Source organism: Lagopus leucura, unplaced genomic scaffold (genome assembly GCF_019238085.1).
Source record: "Lagopus leucura isolate 7727_CA_CO unplaced genomic scaffold, USGS_WTPT01 Super-Scaffold_100033, whole genome shotgun sequence".
Lineage (NCBI taxonomy): Eukaryota > Metazoa > Chordata > Aves > Galliformes > Phasianidae > Lagopus > Lagopus leucura.
In genome coordinates, this window is record NW_024962282.1 from 1391003 (window position 1) to 1410562 (window position 19560).

At 35.2% G+C, this 19560-nt stretch overlaps 1 protein-coding gene across 10 annotated transcripts in view; it reads left to right on the forward strand.

The window, feature by feature from the left end:
• SOX6 (SRY-box transcription factor 6) overlaps positions 1-19560 on the forward strand; it is a 366568-nt gene that overhangs the window by 313191 nt on the left and 33817 nt on the right. For all 10 annotated transcript variants that reach the window (XM_042881831.1, XM_042881833.1, XM_042881825.1 and 7 more), the window contains one exon: positions 19264-19372. In XM_042881831.1, the coding sequence (XP_042737765.1) occupies positions 19264-19372 (109 nt within the window). The remainder of the gene's footprint in view (positions 1-19263; positions 19373-19560) is intronic.

Here is a 19560-nt window from a genome sequence, read left to right on the forward strand (position 1 = left end):
CCTGGCTACATGGAAAACCTGCATAAGCTATAATGCTTCCTTAATAATTTGGAAAGAAAACTAGTTCATCCAGCAAAAATATTCTGAAATAGCTGCAATGTAGGAAATCTGAAGATTTTCCCTATGGCAGACAAGCAAGTTTGTTAGTATCTATGTATGACTGTCTATTTTTAGTGAAATTCAGAAGCTTTGTATCCTTCTCCAGAGCTATTTGTGATTGTTTGGGCAATTCAGAATTTCAACTGATGTAATACTGCCCCCTTTTATTAGAACTTGAAAGCATGTTGGACTTCAAGTATTTAGCTTTGTAGCTGGAGAAAATCTGTTTGTTGATGCTGTTGCTTCCAATATTTGAAATTGGATAATAAGATAAAGCATGAAATTAATAAAACAAGTAAGGAGAGGAAAAAAAATAACAATACCAAACAACTTTCTTGCTAGCTGTATTGCCTGTCTTATGACTGGTCTTCCTAGGCAGCCTATTGCACCAGGGAAATCCGTGCTGTGTTTCTGAGAAGTTCAGGATGTTGATGGGTTTTGCTCTTACATGAATTTCGCATATGCTTGCACTGCTTTTCCACATCAATGTATTTCTAAGATAACAATAGGACATGGAATGCATTGTCTTTTTCCTTTTTTAGAAATCATTTATTCTATGGCCTTATCAGGAACTAAACACACCATTGAAGGGCTGGGTGAATTTTAGATCCCTCAGACGTAGAGAAGTGTGGCAGTGAATTTATCTTCACAATTAGAACTTTAAAATGTAATTTGAAATGAAATGCAAAGCAGAGCTATGTGGAAAAAAAAATCCCTAATCCCTGCATCTCCAACCATATTTTTTAAAGAGAAATGTTTCCATTAAAAACAAACAAGGAAACAAAAAATTACTTCTGATCTACCCCTGAAGCCTGTACTATATCACTAACTTTCACAGATATCACAGGAAATAAAATCAGGCTTAGAAATTTTCCCAATGTTTAGAGAAATGTTTTATCTGATTTCTCTGTATTTAGTGAGGAAGGTGATGGAATTTCTAACTTCAGATGCACAGAGGGGTCAAATACAGCCCTAACACTGGTTCTCAGATTATAAGAGTTATGGGAGGAAAATGCCACTGCCAACATTAGCCCCTGTATAAGAGCATTGCTCCGTTATCAAGGCTGCATTTATAATGGGAACCAGGTGCAGAACGCTGTGGGTATGAAATCTTGTCAAGCCTGTTCCTCAAACTCGAGAGATAGAAATATTAAAGCTGCACATGGAAAGTTCACTTCCTGTCTGTATATAACGTTGGGATTCAGTCTGTAGTGGCCTGCATGCTCCTACTCAAATACTGCTATTTACATGTACATCAGTAAATTTGTACTCACACCTACTAATATACCACTGATATATTTTCTGAGGTTTACTTTGTATGCTACGTGTGGAGAGACATAAAAATAATGTATTTGCAATTTGCACATTAAAAATACATGTTCACTCAAACTCTGGAATTGACAATGAGAAGACAAAAAGAAACAGTGTAAAATCTCTGGCATATGTAGGTCATCTAAATTTACAGATAAGTTAGCTTTGGTGCCAGCTTGCTGTGCATCCAGTTTTGCACTGATTGAAGCATTCACTGTACAGATCCATCTTTTTAAGCTTCTTATTCAGCTTATTTTCCAAAATTACCTTGAGTAGGCAGGTTGTGCATTTGCGCTTTGATATATTACTTGTGCAATTAAACGCTTAGTTCCCTAAATTATGTAGCGTCTGATTAAAATAAAATCCACATTATTTGTCTATTGATCAGTTAAGTGAGAAAATGCAATCTTTACAAAGTATAAATCACTGAAACTTTATTGGATCATAAATTAAAAAAATAAAAATAAAATTGACCAGTAGTGATGTACAAATTTAAGAAACTAAAAGAAAATGCACCTGAAGAACCAGTATGGAACATTATGCACACACAGACACACACAGTATATTGAATAAAGTTCCCATGCTAGCTGAAGTTTTCAAGTTTCTGATTGCTTCCAGTTCAATCAGAAATGCACTTAGCAGGAAAATACTGTTTCCAGGAAAGAAAGATGCCCTTTTGATATGGGTTGCTAGTTCTATGTTTGAATATTGACTAATAGAGTTATTGCCACTACCTACACTTAACATTAAGCTTGTATGGTGGCTGAACACAACTGTGATGTTTTACTTTTGTTGTCAGAGCTACTTGGAGGGATGCACAGCTGCATGTTTTAGAACTTGTTAATAATAATGATTATGATAATAATGAAAGGAGTGGTTGACCCACTTCTCCTATCCATTTTCTATCACAAGAAAAAATGCCAAATACGTTGCTTTCTCCCTTGCGTGGGATATTTCCTGTGGAATGGATAAAAAGTTTGTCCACTTTTGGTCTTGTCTTTTGTCTCTAAATCCTGAAGCAACAAAAAATACCAAAGGAGCAGAATTTGATGAAAATGGATCCCAAAGGTGAATGCTGAAAAATTTGCTCAAATCAACAGGGAAAATTTTTCTAGGAGGATAACATTGCACCATAAAGGATAATATGACTATAATAGCATAATGATTGTATCTTCTTACATACCATCTATTTTTAAGCTATTTGGGAGACTTTGCAAATATGTACTGAAATTAGTCCTGTGTTTTTGTTTTGCTTCTCCACAAACGATAAAGTTAGGTTGAAAATTACTATTCAAACATAAATTCTCTGGGACAGGAATATATTCATTGATTTAAGTTGTGGATCAGAATGGTTGCTGCACAATCCTATCATATCACTTCTTCAAATGTCCTGAGAAGTACAGAATGCAGATTGCATTTGCATATTATTTCACAGTTAGATATGAGCACAGGCATTCACAAAGTTACTGCCATTTATTTCCAAGCTCTCCGGATGTATGGCTCTAAGTAAATGTACAGCACTGAATACATTGCCAATATAGTTCTGTTAACTGCAGTAGATTAAGCAAAGATAAATTAGGATTACTTTGTCTGATGTTCATTACTTTATAAAATTGAATATGCCTCCTATTTCTCAGGTGTCACTAGGCTGCTTCAATAGATATGATAAATAGAAATACATTCCCTGTTGTTGTAGGATATTTACTCAGCTGCCTGTTTGTGGGATTATATGTTACTTTGTACTGACTTAACTCTTCTGCTTCTAACAAAAGAATAAGCATGCTAGCAGGTAACATTTTCATCATCTCACAAAGAGTTGAGCAAGTAATGCTAAAACAGTGTCTGCAGTGTTGAGATCTGATTAATGGAATTTGGCCTTGCTTATTTCTTCATTTTCTTTTTACCCCTGTAGTTTTGACTGAGCACCCACTCCAAACTCTGTGTTGACCTGATGAGGATCACAGTATCAGAGAAAATTTCTATCCCCTGATACAGTGCTGATGCTATTTAAAGATCTTTACAGCAGCTCTGTGAACTTTGTGGCAGTTTAATTTAGGGATCCTGCAGAGCTTGCTGCTTTGTGCCTTTCCACTGCCAGTTTTTTTCCTACCAATGGTATGCCAGAGGCAGGTTCATCTTTTTTTCTATGAAGATGAAGGTAATGGATGCAGGAATTGATAGCTACAAGTAAAGGCTTTCTGCTACCTAAGAGGCGTTCTAGCTGAAGGAATTCCCAGTTGCTTTTTGCAGGTAGTTTAAGGCAATGTTGCACTACTTACCATTGAGGCAGGCATCAAAAACAATGTAATTTGTAATAGGTGACCAACTAGAGCATAAATCACAAGCAGCTTACTATTGAGCCCTTAAGTGCATAGTTCATGCATAACTCACAAGTTAGATTGTTTGAACAATTATAAGTTTACTTATACATGTATAGAATTTGCTGATCCTCCAGGAGTACTGTGAAAAGGAGAAGGACTATGTTTGTTGAGTGAAATTGTTCACTTCATGTAGCTTGTACATCTGTAGTCACATAATACTAACTCCATAAACAGGTCTGTCTCAGTTGGAAATGTGTAACAGGGTAATAAACAATATTCAACATCAGATTACTCATACTAAAATCATGTTCAAGTTATAGTAAGATGTTGTAACACTGCTTAAAATCTGAAGTATGCCGCAAGCTGAAATTGCCCAGATTACATCCTGAAAATCTACAGACAACATTAATTTCTCAGTATTTCAGTTTTATGCCTGTGGCCTCTAACATGTTGCAAATGCTTCAATGAGAAAGGCTGGAAAAACATATCAAATTTCTGTTCTCTTCCACTTGCTGACATTCATTAACTGAGGGAGAACACTGAGACAAGCTTTTGGAAAGACCTCCTGTTTGCCTCCACCTATTCCAAAGCAATTTATTAAACAGCTAGTAAGAGAACTGGACACTTGTGGTTTAATGTCAGACCTGTGTTCAGGTAGCTTTGCATGTTTTCACTGTTGTTTTGTCAAAAATCCTCATGGAATAGCAAGATGCATTCTTGTTGCCATTTTCTTTGCATCCCTGAATTAAATTCTTAAGAGAAAGTTTCATTATATGATTGCTATTCAGATGAACTTTATTTTATATACACGTACATTTTTGCTCAGTGCATCCTATTTTTACATGCTTCCTCCCTTTCTAAAGCCCGGAAACAGTCTTTGCTATATTTCAGATGCCAGTACAAATTGAAGCTATCACTGGGAGGATGTGCATTAGAATTGTACACAAAGTGAGTCATTGACGCATCATATACTGTAAAACTTTGTTCCGTCAAGGGTTCAGCAGGTTGCCAGAGTATATTCAATTGCCAGCTCCTCGCCAGAATTCTGTTCCTCACCTGGTGCCAGTCAATCAATTTGAATACTCATAAATAAGATAAGGTTATCTGGCTGCAGTTTTCTTCACAAAGAATTCTTCTTTATCAACCTTTGTGCTCTTTTTTGCATAACTCACGTATTTTATTCTTCAGAATCATGCTACAGATCATACTACATCATAGCTGCTAAACACCTTATTGATAAAATATCAGCATTTTGTTTTCTTTTAGAAAATACAAGAAATAGGTTGTTCTGCATTTTTGCTCTCACCCTTATTCCCTCAAGCATTATTTCTCTTTCTTTGCAAAGAACAGGCTAATAAGTTAATATTCACACTTATAGACGAGGACATCTATCAGTCCCATTCAGGGCAAAAGCCATCTCAGTACCTACTCACCAGCATGGATAGGCAACAGCTGCAGTCTGAGAAATTTGTAGTAAATATGTGAATTAACTATCAGAGAAGAAGAGGAAGTGTACTGCTTCAGTTGATCAGCTGATTTCCATTTATTTCCATTTGTGCTGTGTTACTGTAACTATTTGGGAATATGTGTAAGGACAATACACTGAATCTAGTAAAAAGAACGAGGAAAAAAACTGATTTCCTGTTCATGACCCCCACTTAAGCTCTCTTAATGTAAGGCATTTGCTATACTGAGGGTGGATTTCAACACGGGTGCCTCTCTGAATCAGGACCTACATTATTTACTCATCCTTCACATGTTTTGTGATTGCAGTCCTCTGGTATTAGGAATACTCCTGATGTGATGCATACTATAGTTTAGGTAGTGGAAATCTGTTGTTCGGTTATCATGAGAGAGATGGAAATTGTCTTGCAATGTTTGCAATGATCTGCCAGCTTGGGTCTCCTTTTTTCATCTCCCTGCTCCTGCTCTGCTTTCCTACTGCTTACCCTCACTGTGCTTTTGCTGGAACTCTTGTACAGTCTTAACAAGATAACATCTTCATATTGCTGTTGTGTGTCACATCTTAATAGAATAGCATGCAATTTCCACAGTAGAATTCCCACTAGCATCTTACATGGTGAAAAGTGACGATTGTTTCACACATTTTTCTGTGCAGTGAGTGTGTTCTGTATATAACTATTCTTGTTGTCACAAAATCTGCTTTTTTCTTGGGTTCAGGACTAAGCTGAATGCAAACCCATTCTCATAAGCGGAATACACATTTTATTGTGTTTTTGACTGCTTAGAGGTTGGAAAAGAATAGTGATAAAATGGAAAACTGCATTATAAGATAATCAGTCATGGTTTTTTTTCCCTCTACTATTTATGTTTTATTAGTGATGAAAGAATTAGTTTAGGATCCAACCCCTCTAGGCTGTGCTTTTAACCAAACTAAAACATGTAATAGTTCTGATGTGAAGATCTTGAATAGAATGTGCAAGGCAAAAGCAACCAGGTTCCACATGCTACCTTTCCAGCACAGGGAGATTCCTGAGTACAGCTTACGGATTCTTCAGTGACACAATAATATAGGCAACTCTGCTTTGAAAGCAGCAAAACAGCTTCAAAAACGAAAAGTCACCTTTCGCCTTTTTTTCAAGCTGAAACATTTCACTGTTTGAATTTTCAGTGTGACCCCACAAATAGCTGAATCAGAAGAATTAAAGGATTATGGACTTTGCGTGTCAGAAAGCAGTAGGTTGGAAGGTGATGGAGAGGACAACTTCACTGCTGTGGACAGTGTCTCTGAATCTGTGCTTTGAATGCAGTGTAAGAAATAAGAGTAAGGGAGAGTGCAGGTAGAAATATGAAGATCCTGTAGTTTGAATGGTGGATATACAACCAGATAGCTCCAGAGTATGTAGTTCTTTCCTTCCTTTTGGCATAATCGCTTTCAGTTCTCCCAATATATAATAATTTGCAATTCCTCTTATGTCTCTGTTTCTAAACCCTACGAAGAGGCAAACCCGAGCCTTGCTGTTTGCATTCTTCTGATATCAAAGACTCCTATCCCACTGGGGCTCTTAGCCATAGGAGAGGTTTGAGGGAGGGGGAAGAGATGTTTTTCCTCCTCTGCTGCTCCACAAGGCTGGAAGGTGGGGAGAGGCGAGGGAGACGACACTAGATTTTAAGGTTCAAAATGGAAGCTGGGATGTGACTGATGCCTGTATCTAGCTTGTATTAGCTGCTTGTCACTGCTACTCTTAGTAGTGAGTTTGGAGGTGAGTGGAGGCTAGTACCTGACAATGAAGAGTACGCATCCTCTCAGGGATTTAGGAAGATCTGGTCATTCTGTTTTCAAACACCTTAAAGATACCTTCTCCCATATAGTAAGCTGTGTAAGGATATTTTTCTTTATGTTTAAAGTCTGTCTTACAGATTTACAGGAAGAATTTGTTTATTTTTCAAATTAGCTGAGCAGGAGAATTATCTAAACAGAGATGGATTTAGAGATCAGCACAATGCAGCAATATTAAAAAACTCTTTCCATCTGAATTAATGAATTTCAGACTGCTTTTCATAAACTAGTTTTTCAGAAGTCATCTGTGAAAGCTTGTATAAAGAATTTTTAAAGGTAACTTAATGGAATGGAAAAAAGGTTTAAAATTATCTACTAGGGCTGTTGCAGGAGATATTAAATATTGATTTATCTTGGAGTAAGAATCTTACTAAAGAGTGAGGCTTGTAGTCAGATCAATTTATCTGGAATACAAACTCTATTGCTGTATTTAGTACAGTGTCAACATGAATCTTAAAGAAGTGGATGTGAAAGGTTGAGCTTTTAATCTAAATCAATTGACTCTGCAAATCTTCAATTAAAAAAAATGTAATGGTTCAAAATGAACTGTTCCTAAATGTTTCAGGTGGTTTGTATTATAAAAAAGAAAAGCTTTGTTTTGTAAGTTCATACTCTATCATACCCCTCTCCTGTGCATCATGTTGCAACTAGGAATAAAAATCTGCAGTTCAAGGCTTTTCCAGATCTTAAGTTTTTAATACTCCAAACTCTTTTGAAAACCCGATGTAAATCATTCAAGTAATCTGGCAAATAACACTGTAAGCAATTTTCTGCTACTTGCCACTGCTACTGCACTGCCAAGCTTTTGGTCATAATATAAAATTTGGCTCGGCACATACTTAACCAACTAAAACTGATTATGTTCCCTTCTCAGACATAAATAGATGCCAATATACCAGCTAGAGGTGTTGGCTAAAATATTTTTTTCAGAATGTTTAAGTGTATATAGGCCTGCAGTAGGAAAGCCTTTATTGAAGTGTGACATCAAAGCGATGCTTCTCAGATAATTCAAGTGTTACGTTTGCTTTTGTTTGTACTGTTTTCTTTAAACATATTCATTAGACAAGAGCAGAGCCTTTAATGTTCCATGACTGAAAAATCCATCAAATAGATTTACGATGGAGGCACTGTGGCATAACAGCCAGTGGACTGGCCTAATGTTCAGTAGTCCCGAGTTCAGTTCGCAGCTTAATCATTGACTTTCTGGGTAACCAGAAGATAATAATTTCCCCTCTCAGTGCCTGGAGGTAATGTTACCAACTTTTTTCTAAACTGGTGCGGGTTCCACTGCTGCACAGTGGTATGTATTATGATTGTTTACGTGTATAATAGTAAAAGACTCCAAAATATTGATTGCTTCCCCAGGATGTTATTATTCTCTTTCCTGTAAGAAAGAAGTAGAAAATAAGAATACAACTATGAAGTATACAAATATACAAAGAAGTAAGAAACCTATGAAACAGGAAATTCCCTCTTACTCACTGGTTGTACTTGTCCTCAGAGTAGCAAAAATCTTTAACTGGAATGAAGTGTTGGAATGTTCCTTCAGATAATTACATGAGCCTTTCCATATATGTGATCTAGCTGTTTGGATTAATGAGGACAAGGAAAAAGAAAGAAAAGCATCATTTTAAATGCTGAGAGATGTATGTAGGACCCAGTCTACACCGACACTGGAAAAGAATTGGTCAAAAATAGGTCATAGGTGGGACATAAGTGCCTTATATTCTCAGTGGGTGAAACTGCTGTTTTAGAAACGCCCGTCCAAGATGCATTCTTACGATAAAAGAACATTTTCTAAATTGTCATTGTTGCATTGATCTAAAGAGTACTTTAATAGATATCTTATGTGGGAAATTTAAAACAAGCTTTTTATGATGAAAGCAAAACAATGTTTATAAAATCGTTCTACTTTAAATGAAAAGCTAGAGAATGGATTTTTGCCAGTAGCATTAGCTATAGATAACTAGCAGTTTTGTCTCTGTATATTGCAGTAGTAAAACCACATAATTTTTTCAGCCTGTAGGTAGTCATTTTGCATTTAAGATGTTTTCAGGTAAGGGTTCCTGGACTCTGGATGAAGAAATATGCATAGCCTTCAGTTACTCTCATAAAGTACCTTCTCTCTTACATTAGTTTGATTTTCTCTTCCTGTATGGAAGAGATGCTTCTTCCACCCAACGTAAATCATGACAAGTTTCCAGGAAGTAAATATTTGCATGTGTTGGCCTATTGGATACAAAAATTGGAACCTTTGCCCTGTTTTATTAGTTGCCTTTTTTTGTGTGTGTGTGATAAATTTATAGTCTTCATGAATTGAGTTTGGGTTGCTTTTTACTAGAATACAAATCTTAAAATCATAATTTTTGTATAACTTAGCTCTGGTTGTATTAGAAAGATAAGTAAGTAAATCAGGCAGTGTCACTGACGGAGTTGTTCCTTTGCCTTCAGCTAGGCCACTGTGAATACAAGATATTGTCTGCTGTATATTGTCTATATTGTATTATATATTAATAATATATATTATATTATATATATATATTATATATATTATACTATATATAATAATAATATATTAATAATCTATATATCTATATATAATCTATATATATATATTTATATATATATAATCTATATATATATCTATATATAATATATAATCTATATTATATTATATATATATATATGTATATTGTCTGCAAGGACTGTGTCCTTGGTTTCCTATTGTTTTATATCTAAACAAGAATAATTCTCCTCCACACCCGAAGGCTTTCAGCCTACCCCACTCAAAGGGGAAAAGGAGTAATCAAAGAAGAGAAAGTATCTTAGCCTGGGAAGAAGTTGTTTAATTTTTATCATCAGATTTTGTGTAAGCATTCAAGAACTATACACTTTAGCCTTTAGTCAGTGAAGTGCATTAGTCCATGCTTAATATAAGCATGTAAGTATTTTCCTGGAGTTCAGTAACACCTATATACACATGGCCTGTGTTGGAATGAACTGAAAGTGCTCGGTACCTTACAAGCTTAAGGACTATATGAACCTGCAAGAATTTGCAACTTGCTGTTTTTTTTCTCTTGAATGAAGATTAAAGACAGGAGATGAGGTGTACATCTGTATCATCACAGTCATTATACACATCACGCTTGATATTGTAATCTTGCAAACAGTAATCTTGCCTTCCTGACATAAACAGTAACTGCCACGTTTTCCTGAGGCTGAAATAGAGAAAAACAAGGCATTGATGGGGTACAAGAGGCAAAACGCTGCATAATGATGTTATTATCATTGTTCCATTGTCACCTGTCTTTATTTATTCTTTAGTGATATGTTTATTTTCTCTCTGAACATAACGAAAAATGATTGAGTATACATAGAGTATATAAGCAGCAGTCATAAAAAGCCTCCTTGAAAAAATATGCCTAAAATGCTACAAAATGGAGAGAAAAAACAGATTGATAGAGAAAAAGCCTTCATAGTCTATATATGCATGATATGCAATTATATATTTACATATAGCATAAGCCAAGGCATATATTTGAACACAGTAGCATTCAGTGGGATTTTAACTGGCTTGATTGCATTTCTAATTCTAAATATGAATATGAACATTTAAGCCCAAGTGTCTTGTGCATCACCAATTTAAGCTACTTCAGGTGTCTTCTGAAAATGGAAGGGAACAGCCCTGTCTGGGGGGTTGCACTGTGTATAAAGATGAGCAAAAAGGTTCAGTACTCCCAGCAGCGCATTCAGAGCATCTAATGAAGTGCTGGCATTTGTACCTGCAATATAGAACACTGTTGATGTGCAGATATTTCTGTAATTAATGCACAAAACTTAGGTTCAGATTTTCCCCTGAAATTTAGTTCCTTAATTTAGAAATACTTGAAAATAGAATATTCACAGTGTTTGTTTTTAAATCTTTATAACTACTACTGACACAGTAGGAAAAATTGCAGTGGGAAAAATGCATTTATTGCTACTTGATAACAGCTTACTGCACCATTTTATCCATTTTTTTCAGTGCTGTTTCATCATGACACAAAATCTGACGTGCACCTTGCATAATTAAAACAATGGAATGAAAATATCTGTGATGACAGCTGCCATGCTTTTATCTTTTATAGGTTTCAAATCAAACAGATATATATCTTTTTTCATACACTTATTTTCTGTATTGTTTATAAAAGAACATCATACTGTTTCTCGAGAAGTCTGGCCAGTGATGTGTATATGTGTCAGCGCACGGGATTTTTTAAGATCTCTCTTTTCCCAAATTTGTCTGGAGGGCAGATGAGTTTCCTTTGTGCTGTTGAGGTTTGCAGAACACCACAATGAAAATGAAATTGGTGACTTCTTTTCTTCCTTCTTTTTTTTCCATTCCAAAAAAGCAAAAAAACAAAAAACAAACAAACAAAAAAATGCACGTTGCGCTGAACTTAGGATAGTTTTTCTGGTTGTTACACTTTTGTGGCTTCTTGCTAAAGCTATGTTTTCAGCCTGGATTGTATTACTACATGACTAACAGAAAAGGAGATTCACAGTTTTGAGGACAAGAACCAAACTTCTGGTCTTCTAGATTCTGACCCAGTTGTAATGCATGAGAGATTTATAATGAAACTTTATGACAAGCAGGAAAATTTGGGAAAGTGTGCACAGATATTTTAACACAGTTATGGCACTCTTTATTTTGGAAAAGTATTCATGTATGCTTTTAAGGCATTTCAATGTCTGTATTTTTAAAAACTTAATCAAAGTGAGGATATAATTGAAAGGTTCAACTGTCTGCTAAATTCAACTGAAATATAGCAATATATTCAATAATTCTTTGATAATTTCTCAAAAATATATTCAGTTGAATAAATTCAACTGAAATATAGTGTTCCTATGTTTTATTTATTCTGCTAAGGAAAAAAATAGTGCTTTGCCAAGTGTTTTTGTATTTATTCTTGTAATTCAGATGTTAGAAATAAGAATGGCCATTCTGAAGATCCAAGAGTAGCTACTGAATTGCTTGCATTAGTCACCTTATGGCACAGGAAAAACAACTGTACTGTTTCTGGGTAGAAGTATATGTCAGTTGCCATTTGTGATTATTTTCATCTGTCTGTCTCAGAAATGCACACGTATGTGCTTAGTTAAAAGAAAAACGTGTTTTCTAAGTGGTTTCACTCAAATTCTTTGTATTTGCAAGGTACATAGTCTTAAACTATTCACCAGTTCTCCCTTAAACATAGTGGGCAATACCTGATGTTATAAAAGAAAATTAACTTCCTTCCCTAGAAGGTTCCCAGGTAATCATCTGTGGATGTTGGTGAGGAGGGAAAGGAGCAGCAGAGAGAAAGAGGGAATTCCTTCTTAACCCTGACAATTGAACAGCTTACACTCTGGAACATGAGATTTGATTATCTTAGCATGTGTAACTACAAATGTTATTAACAGTTGTAAAATTATCCAGCTCTTCTGAAAACAAGTGACAGCCCAGGCTTTGGACTCTTTCTGACCTCTGGTGAATTCTGCAGCGTTGAGTAGTAACTTTTCTTGTTTGTTTTTCATTTACCAGCTGCTAATTTAATTGATTGCTCTTTTGTTTTTCACAGACTAATGACTTCTCATCAGTATAAGGTAGAATTCCACAGTTTGTGTGATTTTAAAAAAAAATCTTTACATTTTGGTTGACGTGTAATTTTACTGTAGACTACCACATGAATTTACTGCTGAAACAAAGAGTTAATCAAAGAGTTCTCAGATACAACCATGCATCATGCCTTTGTGCATGAATAAAAAGTTGGAAACCGCATGAAAGCAGTAGTTGGGTTACCACACAACTGGATATGCTTAAGTCTGAACGCTTCATAACTCTAACTACTGGGGAGCTGCAAACTTATAAATAACCCTGCAATTGGTTAAAACCATATTAAAACCATATGAACAAAGACATAAAGCATTTGGTTAAGGGGGCTCAGTAAGTGCAGTAATCCTGTTGAAAGTAATCTAACCAGGGCAGATCGATAGCTTAGGAGTGCCTGCAAGTGCAGCAATAGTTAAGGGTATGTCAAAACCTCATGAGTAGGAGAGCATAATATCCTACTTGGGTGGAAATATTTGCTATCTCTATTTTTCCTTTGCTTTTGAAAAATATCTGAAATTCATACACTCCTTTTTTTAAAGGGAAACTTCAGTGCACTGAAGTCTGTTGGCTTACTGGTATATGTTTCCAGTTGTCAGGGGATTCATCTAAATCCCTATTTGTTTTCAGAGCTCAGGATGGCTACCGCTTGCGCTATCCAGAGGCTCTTAGCATTCTGTTCCTTAAAATCAGATTTCCAAAAGAATTAAAGAGACTTTTTAGAAGTGGACAGTTTGGGTTTGTATTTATCTGATGAATTTTTGTCCTTTAGCACTTCAGTTTCAAAACATTTTTCTTGATGCTTTAAATTCTGATTATTTTGCAATTCTCAATTTTGGCTACTGAATATGTCTTAAAGAAGAAAGGACAGTATCGTGACCATCACTATGAAATTATGTTACTCAGGAACTTTGGAATATTTTCTCATTGTGATGGGTTTGTGTATACAATGCTGTCATGTGGAAGCCAGCTGAAGCGTGCCACTCAGGCAAAAAAACCAAACAAACAACAACAAAAAAAAACATGCACGTTCCCCTTTATCTGCTTTTAATCTCTTACTTTTCAGTCATGCTTTAAGATGAAATACTGTATTTAACAAAGGGACCTGATGACTTTTTTCATTCCTAATGACCCCACCTTTTCAAGCAGGGTGTTTGTTTTGAGGCACTGTAATATAATAAAAACCTTTAGTCTGCAGCAGATATGATAGTCTGTGCTGCATGTTCAGCATACAAAGGGAGTATTGAACGTGAACATTATAGGGGACTTCAAAAACTGAAAACAGAGGCAGTTTGGGGGTGAAAATATACTGAGCTCTAAGCGTTCACCACAAAGTTCTCAAAATCCACAGGACTTTCTGTAGGGTTGCCGTTCTTCTACTTGTAACAATGCTGCAACTATTGTGTTTATCTACTTTGCCATCGAAGGAATTCCAGCAATTGCATGCCTGCACACCAGTAAGATGATTGACATTGTTGTAATAAGGTTAATGTTTAAACTTCCCACCCATAATAACTAAAATACCCAGAGATAAGGGTGGAAGTCAATTTGTAATTATCCCTGCTGTGCCAAGATGTTGCAAAAGATTTGAAGTGGAGGGCAATTTAACTTTGCAGTCCCAGCTGTTAATAAGTAGTAAGAATAAGCAAAAAGCTTGGGATGTTTGTATATTGGCTTTCCAGGATAAAAAAAAAAAAAAGATCTTGTGCTTCCTCATTACTCAAGCCAGCAATAAACTTCTCTGTGTTCTGCTGAAAATGTCCTTCTGATATTTTGAATATAGTAGCTTGCTTGCCTGTTGTTTGCCATCCATGGTATGTGAAGAGAATAGATAACAGTTAGCAAATAAGCTGCTAGAATATTTAGTGTGGAATAACTCAATGGAAATATATTTTATACATAAAGACAACATGTGATAATTATTTGTAGTCATTCCAACTAAACTACTGTCCTCAGAAGAAATAATATCCCTTCAGTCATACACTTTGCGGCTTCGGTGAACAACCCATATTAATTCATTTTAGAGAAACTGGCTCTTTAAATTAATGTTGGCAACTGCTTCCATGCTAGACTACTGAAATAAAGGGTATTACATCATTGTCCAAACATGTCTACTTAAATAAAAAGTATTTGTTTGCAAAAAAGATGTATTTTTTAAATCTTTCACACAACGATCAGCGTGCATGCCATTTTCCATTTCAGTCTGAGCACACATTTCAGATGTGGAAAAAGCAAGCATGTTGAAATAATTTGAGGCATGGGTATAGTCGGATCAGTCTTGGTAATCCAGAAGGGAGGGGTGCCCAGTGTATTATTACATTTCATATATTATTTTTCAAGAGATGGATGCAATCAGTCATCTTCTCGCATATGGTTTGAAAAAACTTGTCTTCCTGGCAAGTAAACTGTTATTTAAGTACACAATCCATAGTACTACAGAAACAGTTTTGCCAAACTTGTCCAAGTATTCTCACATCCTTAAAGATGGTATAAATATCATTTACAGCAAGCCGTTTACTTCAGACTATATGGAATGCCTTCCTGCTCCCCTGATCTAAGTGTCCCAGTTTGCATTATGGCCTTTATTGCTTCAGTTTGATGGAGTGATCAGTAAAAATTTAATGACACTATAAAATAATAAAAATGTCGTTAATTTACCACGGATCTTGGATGCAGTGGTTGTAAAGTTACATTAATAAACAGAATATTTTTTACAACAAAAAGCATTGTTACGTGGGAACGTATAAATAACACACATAAATTTAAGAGCAATTTTACTGTTAGCACACACATTATTATGGAATAGCCAATAAGTGTATAAAACATAGTATATAAAATTTTATGAAAATATACTGTTCACATCAAAAATTCAGCTTTTATCTAAGTGCAGAGAAAAGCCATTATTGTGTGCTTACTGTTTCATTGCTGTTCTTTCATGAGATCACAATTTTATATTTGTTTCTAGTCATTTGAAGTTCACAGCCTTTTCAGAGGAAGGGCAACTGTTCCTTTTTCCTCTTCTCCTTGCTTTAGTAAATCATTCTTCTACCTTCCACTCGTGAAGAAGGAATTGATACTTTCTGCCAGAACGTGATGGAAAATTGCTAATTTAATGCAAAGCTAAAAATAATGCCAAAGGGGTTGATAGGCTTGCTCGGTGACTCTGGAAATAAGGAATAACTATCTAGCAGTCTATCTGTCATCACTGGGGCTGCTCCATCACTGACTGTGATAATATGTGAATATGATGGATGCCACAGCCTTGTGTCTCATAACATTTAACATTCATCAGCTCTCACTAACGGGGGCTTTATAATTTAAATATCTTTATTTAATATGCAACATCTACCTCATACATCATAATTTCAAAGCACTTAGAGAACCAACAGTCCTGCAAGACAGTTGAGCAGACTTGAATTTTTTCAATAACTTCTACGTTTCCTGCATGTTTGTGACTGGCAATGCATAAATAAGTGCCTAATAATATCACAGAACAGAAAATTAAGATTTGGATCTTAAGAACAATCTTGTCTTTTTCTCATTTTAAAGACGTGATCCTTTTTGCACTATGTTCAGAATAAACAGAAGCACAAAGCATTTGAATTGTGCTTGAAAGACCTTTTGGTTTTCTGTGTGAACCCTCAGTGACTGTGTTGGTCTAGTCACATGAGGAAAGGTTGCCAGTGCCATGTCCTAAACCCTTCTCCTAGATTTTAGTAGGAAAACTTAATGTGACTATACAGTATGAGGTCCAGAGCCAGTAAAAGAAAAAAAGTAAAAGAGAAATGATGCAAAATGCTTCTTCACAGGAAATAAAACACTTGCACTGTCTGTAGTGGCACACTTTATTGCAAAAGCACCAGAATTTTCAATTAGTACAGGTAGGTGTAACAATATATCTAGTAGTGATCTGTGCAACAAGAATACTATGTGCAGAATTGATCTTCAAATTACTGTTCTCTTTAGAATGAGCTCAAATTTCAGATGAATTTGTTGTATTTCACTGAATTGTGAATGCTTCTACTAGTTAAAAACATGATTAGTATTGAGGGACATTGTCCAATTTTTTTATGTTTCTTCTGGATTTGTCTAACCCCAGTGCAGATACTGACTTTTTTGCTACAGTTGTTTACGAAGATTATTTTTAGTTAAAAAGGGCAATCACATAAATGTCTTTAAAAGGTATTCAAAGATTGAAATATACTTAACTTTGTTATGATTTTCATGAATTAGAAAGAAGAGGTTATGCAGTAACTGTAAAGTACATCTTTATTTGACAAGAGCAGGTATTTTTATGATAGAAGTGCTTTTGTTCTGCTGTTCCTGAACCTTATCATTTAATTCTCCTTTTCTCTCCTTCTATGTCAAAATACTGATATTCTTTCAGAAACTTTATTTTTTTCCTTTTTCTCTCTTTTTTTTTTTTTCTTTTCTTTTTTTTTTTTTTTCCAAGAGAATATTTTCTGGTAAAATCAAAGAGAATGAATGACTAGAAAGATATTTCAGATGTGCATATTGATATGTAGCAGGGTCTGTTGATTTTTATAGCAGAAAGGTATTTCTTCTGAAATGCATTTAAAGGCTGTTCTTCTAAGAGTACTGCAGGTGCTGTGTTAACATCCTTAGAAAAAGCTTTTAGTGCAAATATTTTGGAAGAGAAAATGTATACGTGAAAAGCTGTTTTCTTAGTACTGATCTTTGTTTATATCTCAACTGCAAATCAGCCTTTTGCAATGGAATGCAGAATCTTTGATAAACTTCTTTTTTATTCTGTCTTCCAGTAAAACAGATCCCATCCTGATGATTCAGGATGCATTGTTACATTGCACAGCGTAATTCAGAACAATATTAGGCCTCAGGTATTATAGTGCGTTTCTGCAGTCACATTTCATTTGTAACTCCTTTTTTCCTATGGGTTCTGTTGTATACACAGTCTCCTTCATCAACCACAGATTTTACAGAGGAAAATACATTATTAAGTAAATAACAATTGTAGAGCTGTTTTGTTACATGATTAGAAAATTCTGATAAGCTTTTAGAAACTGAATTAGTACCTGAAATGCCTCAGCTACATGTTGCAGCAAGTCCAGCATTCTGTTTAGTTTTTGTTGGTTTTTTTTTAAAACTTTTTTTCCTTCCCCTGCAAATTTAAAAATAGCAATAACAATCCATGATTGGAGGAATCAAAAGAATGGAGAATCAAAAGAATTCCTGAACTGTTTGGCTATAGGTCTTATTATTGAAGCATAATATTGAAGCATTATTAAAATGCAGAGATAATACACTAAATATTTGGAGGTAGAGGAAATGAGAAGTCAAGGCCATCAAGAATGTTTGGTCCATGAAAACATTTGCAAGTTTGTAACCATTTTGCAGGAGAGAAACTTATAGTCTTTTCCTTTATGTCTTGCATACACAGCACAGAACTAGGTCATTGAACAATAGACTGAACAGCAATCAGCACTCTACTTCTGCATAATGCATTAAGTATAACATGGAGAAACTGTTCGTAGAGCTGAAAGCTGGTATTTCATGTCTGTAAATTCAAGCTGACATGACATTTAATATTGTTTCGTAGTAATGAACAACAAGGTTTCATTCATTCACAAGTACAACATAATGCCAAGTTTAGTTTGAAGAGGTAACAACAAGGCAAGAGGGAAAACATGTTATGTTCCTTCAAATGAGAGTGCTAAATTAATGATAACCATTGAATGCTTTGCTACTGATATGCAGCACTACAGAGACTACTATTTTGGGGCAGTTCTACACTGTCAGTTGTAGTGACCTTGTCCAGTAGTTGATGGAAGAGCTAACTGGGTTTACGCATAAAATGCCTCTCAGTTTCCAGTTTCAACTTTCCTATGGAGTCTCCAGTTTTCAAAAGATTTTTGTATTTTATTTTTCCTAGGAGTTAGAACTTCTTTTTCCTTTCCTTTCATTATCCTTTTCCCTTCCCCCTCCACTTCCCTCTCCCTTTCTCCTCTTAACCCCTTAGAATTCTCTTCCACAGAGGTTCAGTTTAAATTCCCAGACAAAATAATACTATCATTTCTGTCATCTATTATCACTTCTTTAAAATACTTGTCTTTGAAAAACCCACATATAATTTAGACTTGTGTTATCTTTTAGGTATGATGGCTAAATTGATTCTCATAGTGAGGAGAAGTGTTGTTGTTTATTTTTTTTCCTATTAATTTTTTTTAATACCAATTCTTTCTAAATTTTTACATCTCTCAAACGTTGACTGTCTTTTCCAGTTTAAGTTAGAAATATGTGGTAAGGCAAAGTGAGCAGCATTGATTGGTACTGTTTCCTGCCAAGTGTGTTTTGTATTTGCATGTACAATCATCTATGCATTATGGCAGTGCAGATCAAAATAATTTCAAAGCTTCTGTATATGTTTCACATTTAAAACTGATTTTCATAAACCCAAACGTTCAGAATCTGTAAAAAATAGTCTCTGAGTTAAATTTCTAATTAAATGCACTCATTGTTGGTATTTAAAAAACAAGGCACATGTCACTGCATAGATACATGCACAGGCACACAAAGAGAATTAACATACAGAGAGCATTAAGACTACTTCTGTTCTCTTCCAGGAAAGAACAAGATTTGAGAATTTAGGCCCACAGTTAACAGGGAAGCCCAATGAAGATGGAAAACTGGGCCCTGGTGTCATTGATCTTACAAGGCCAGAAGATGCAGAAGGTGAGTTGCAGTTTTTACTGTGGATTATTCAATTCTGTGTCACAGAATGGTTGTGTAGCTGAAATGCTGCCAGCATATCCTCTAGCTGTTCCAGGGCAACACGTTTTTTTGTTGTTGTTCTTTGTTTGTTTGTTTTATTTTTTAGTAACTACATGGCAAAGGGTAGATCCATTGAAAGTACTGTTTTG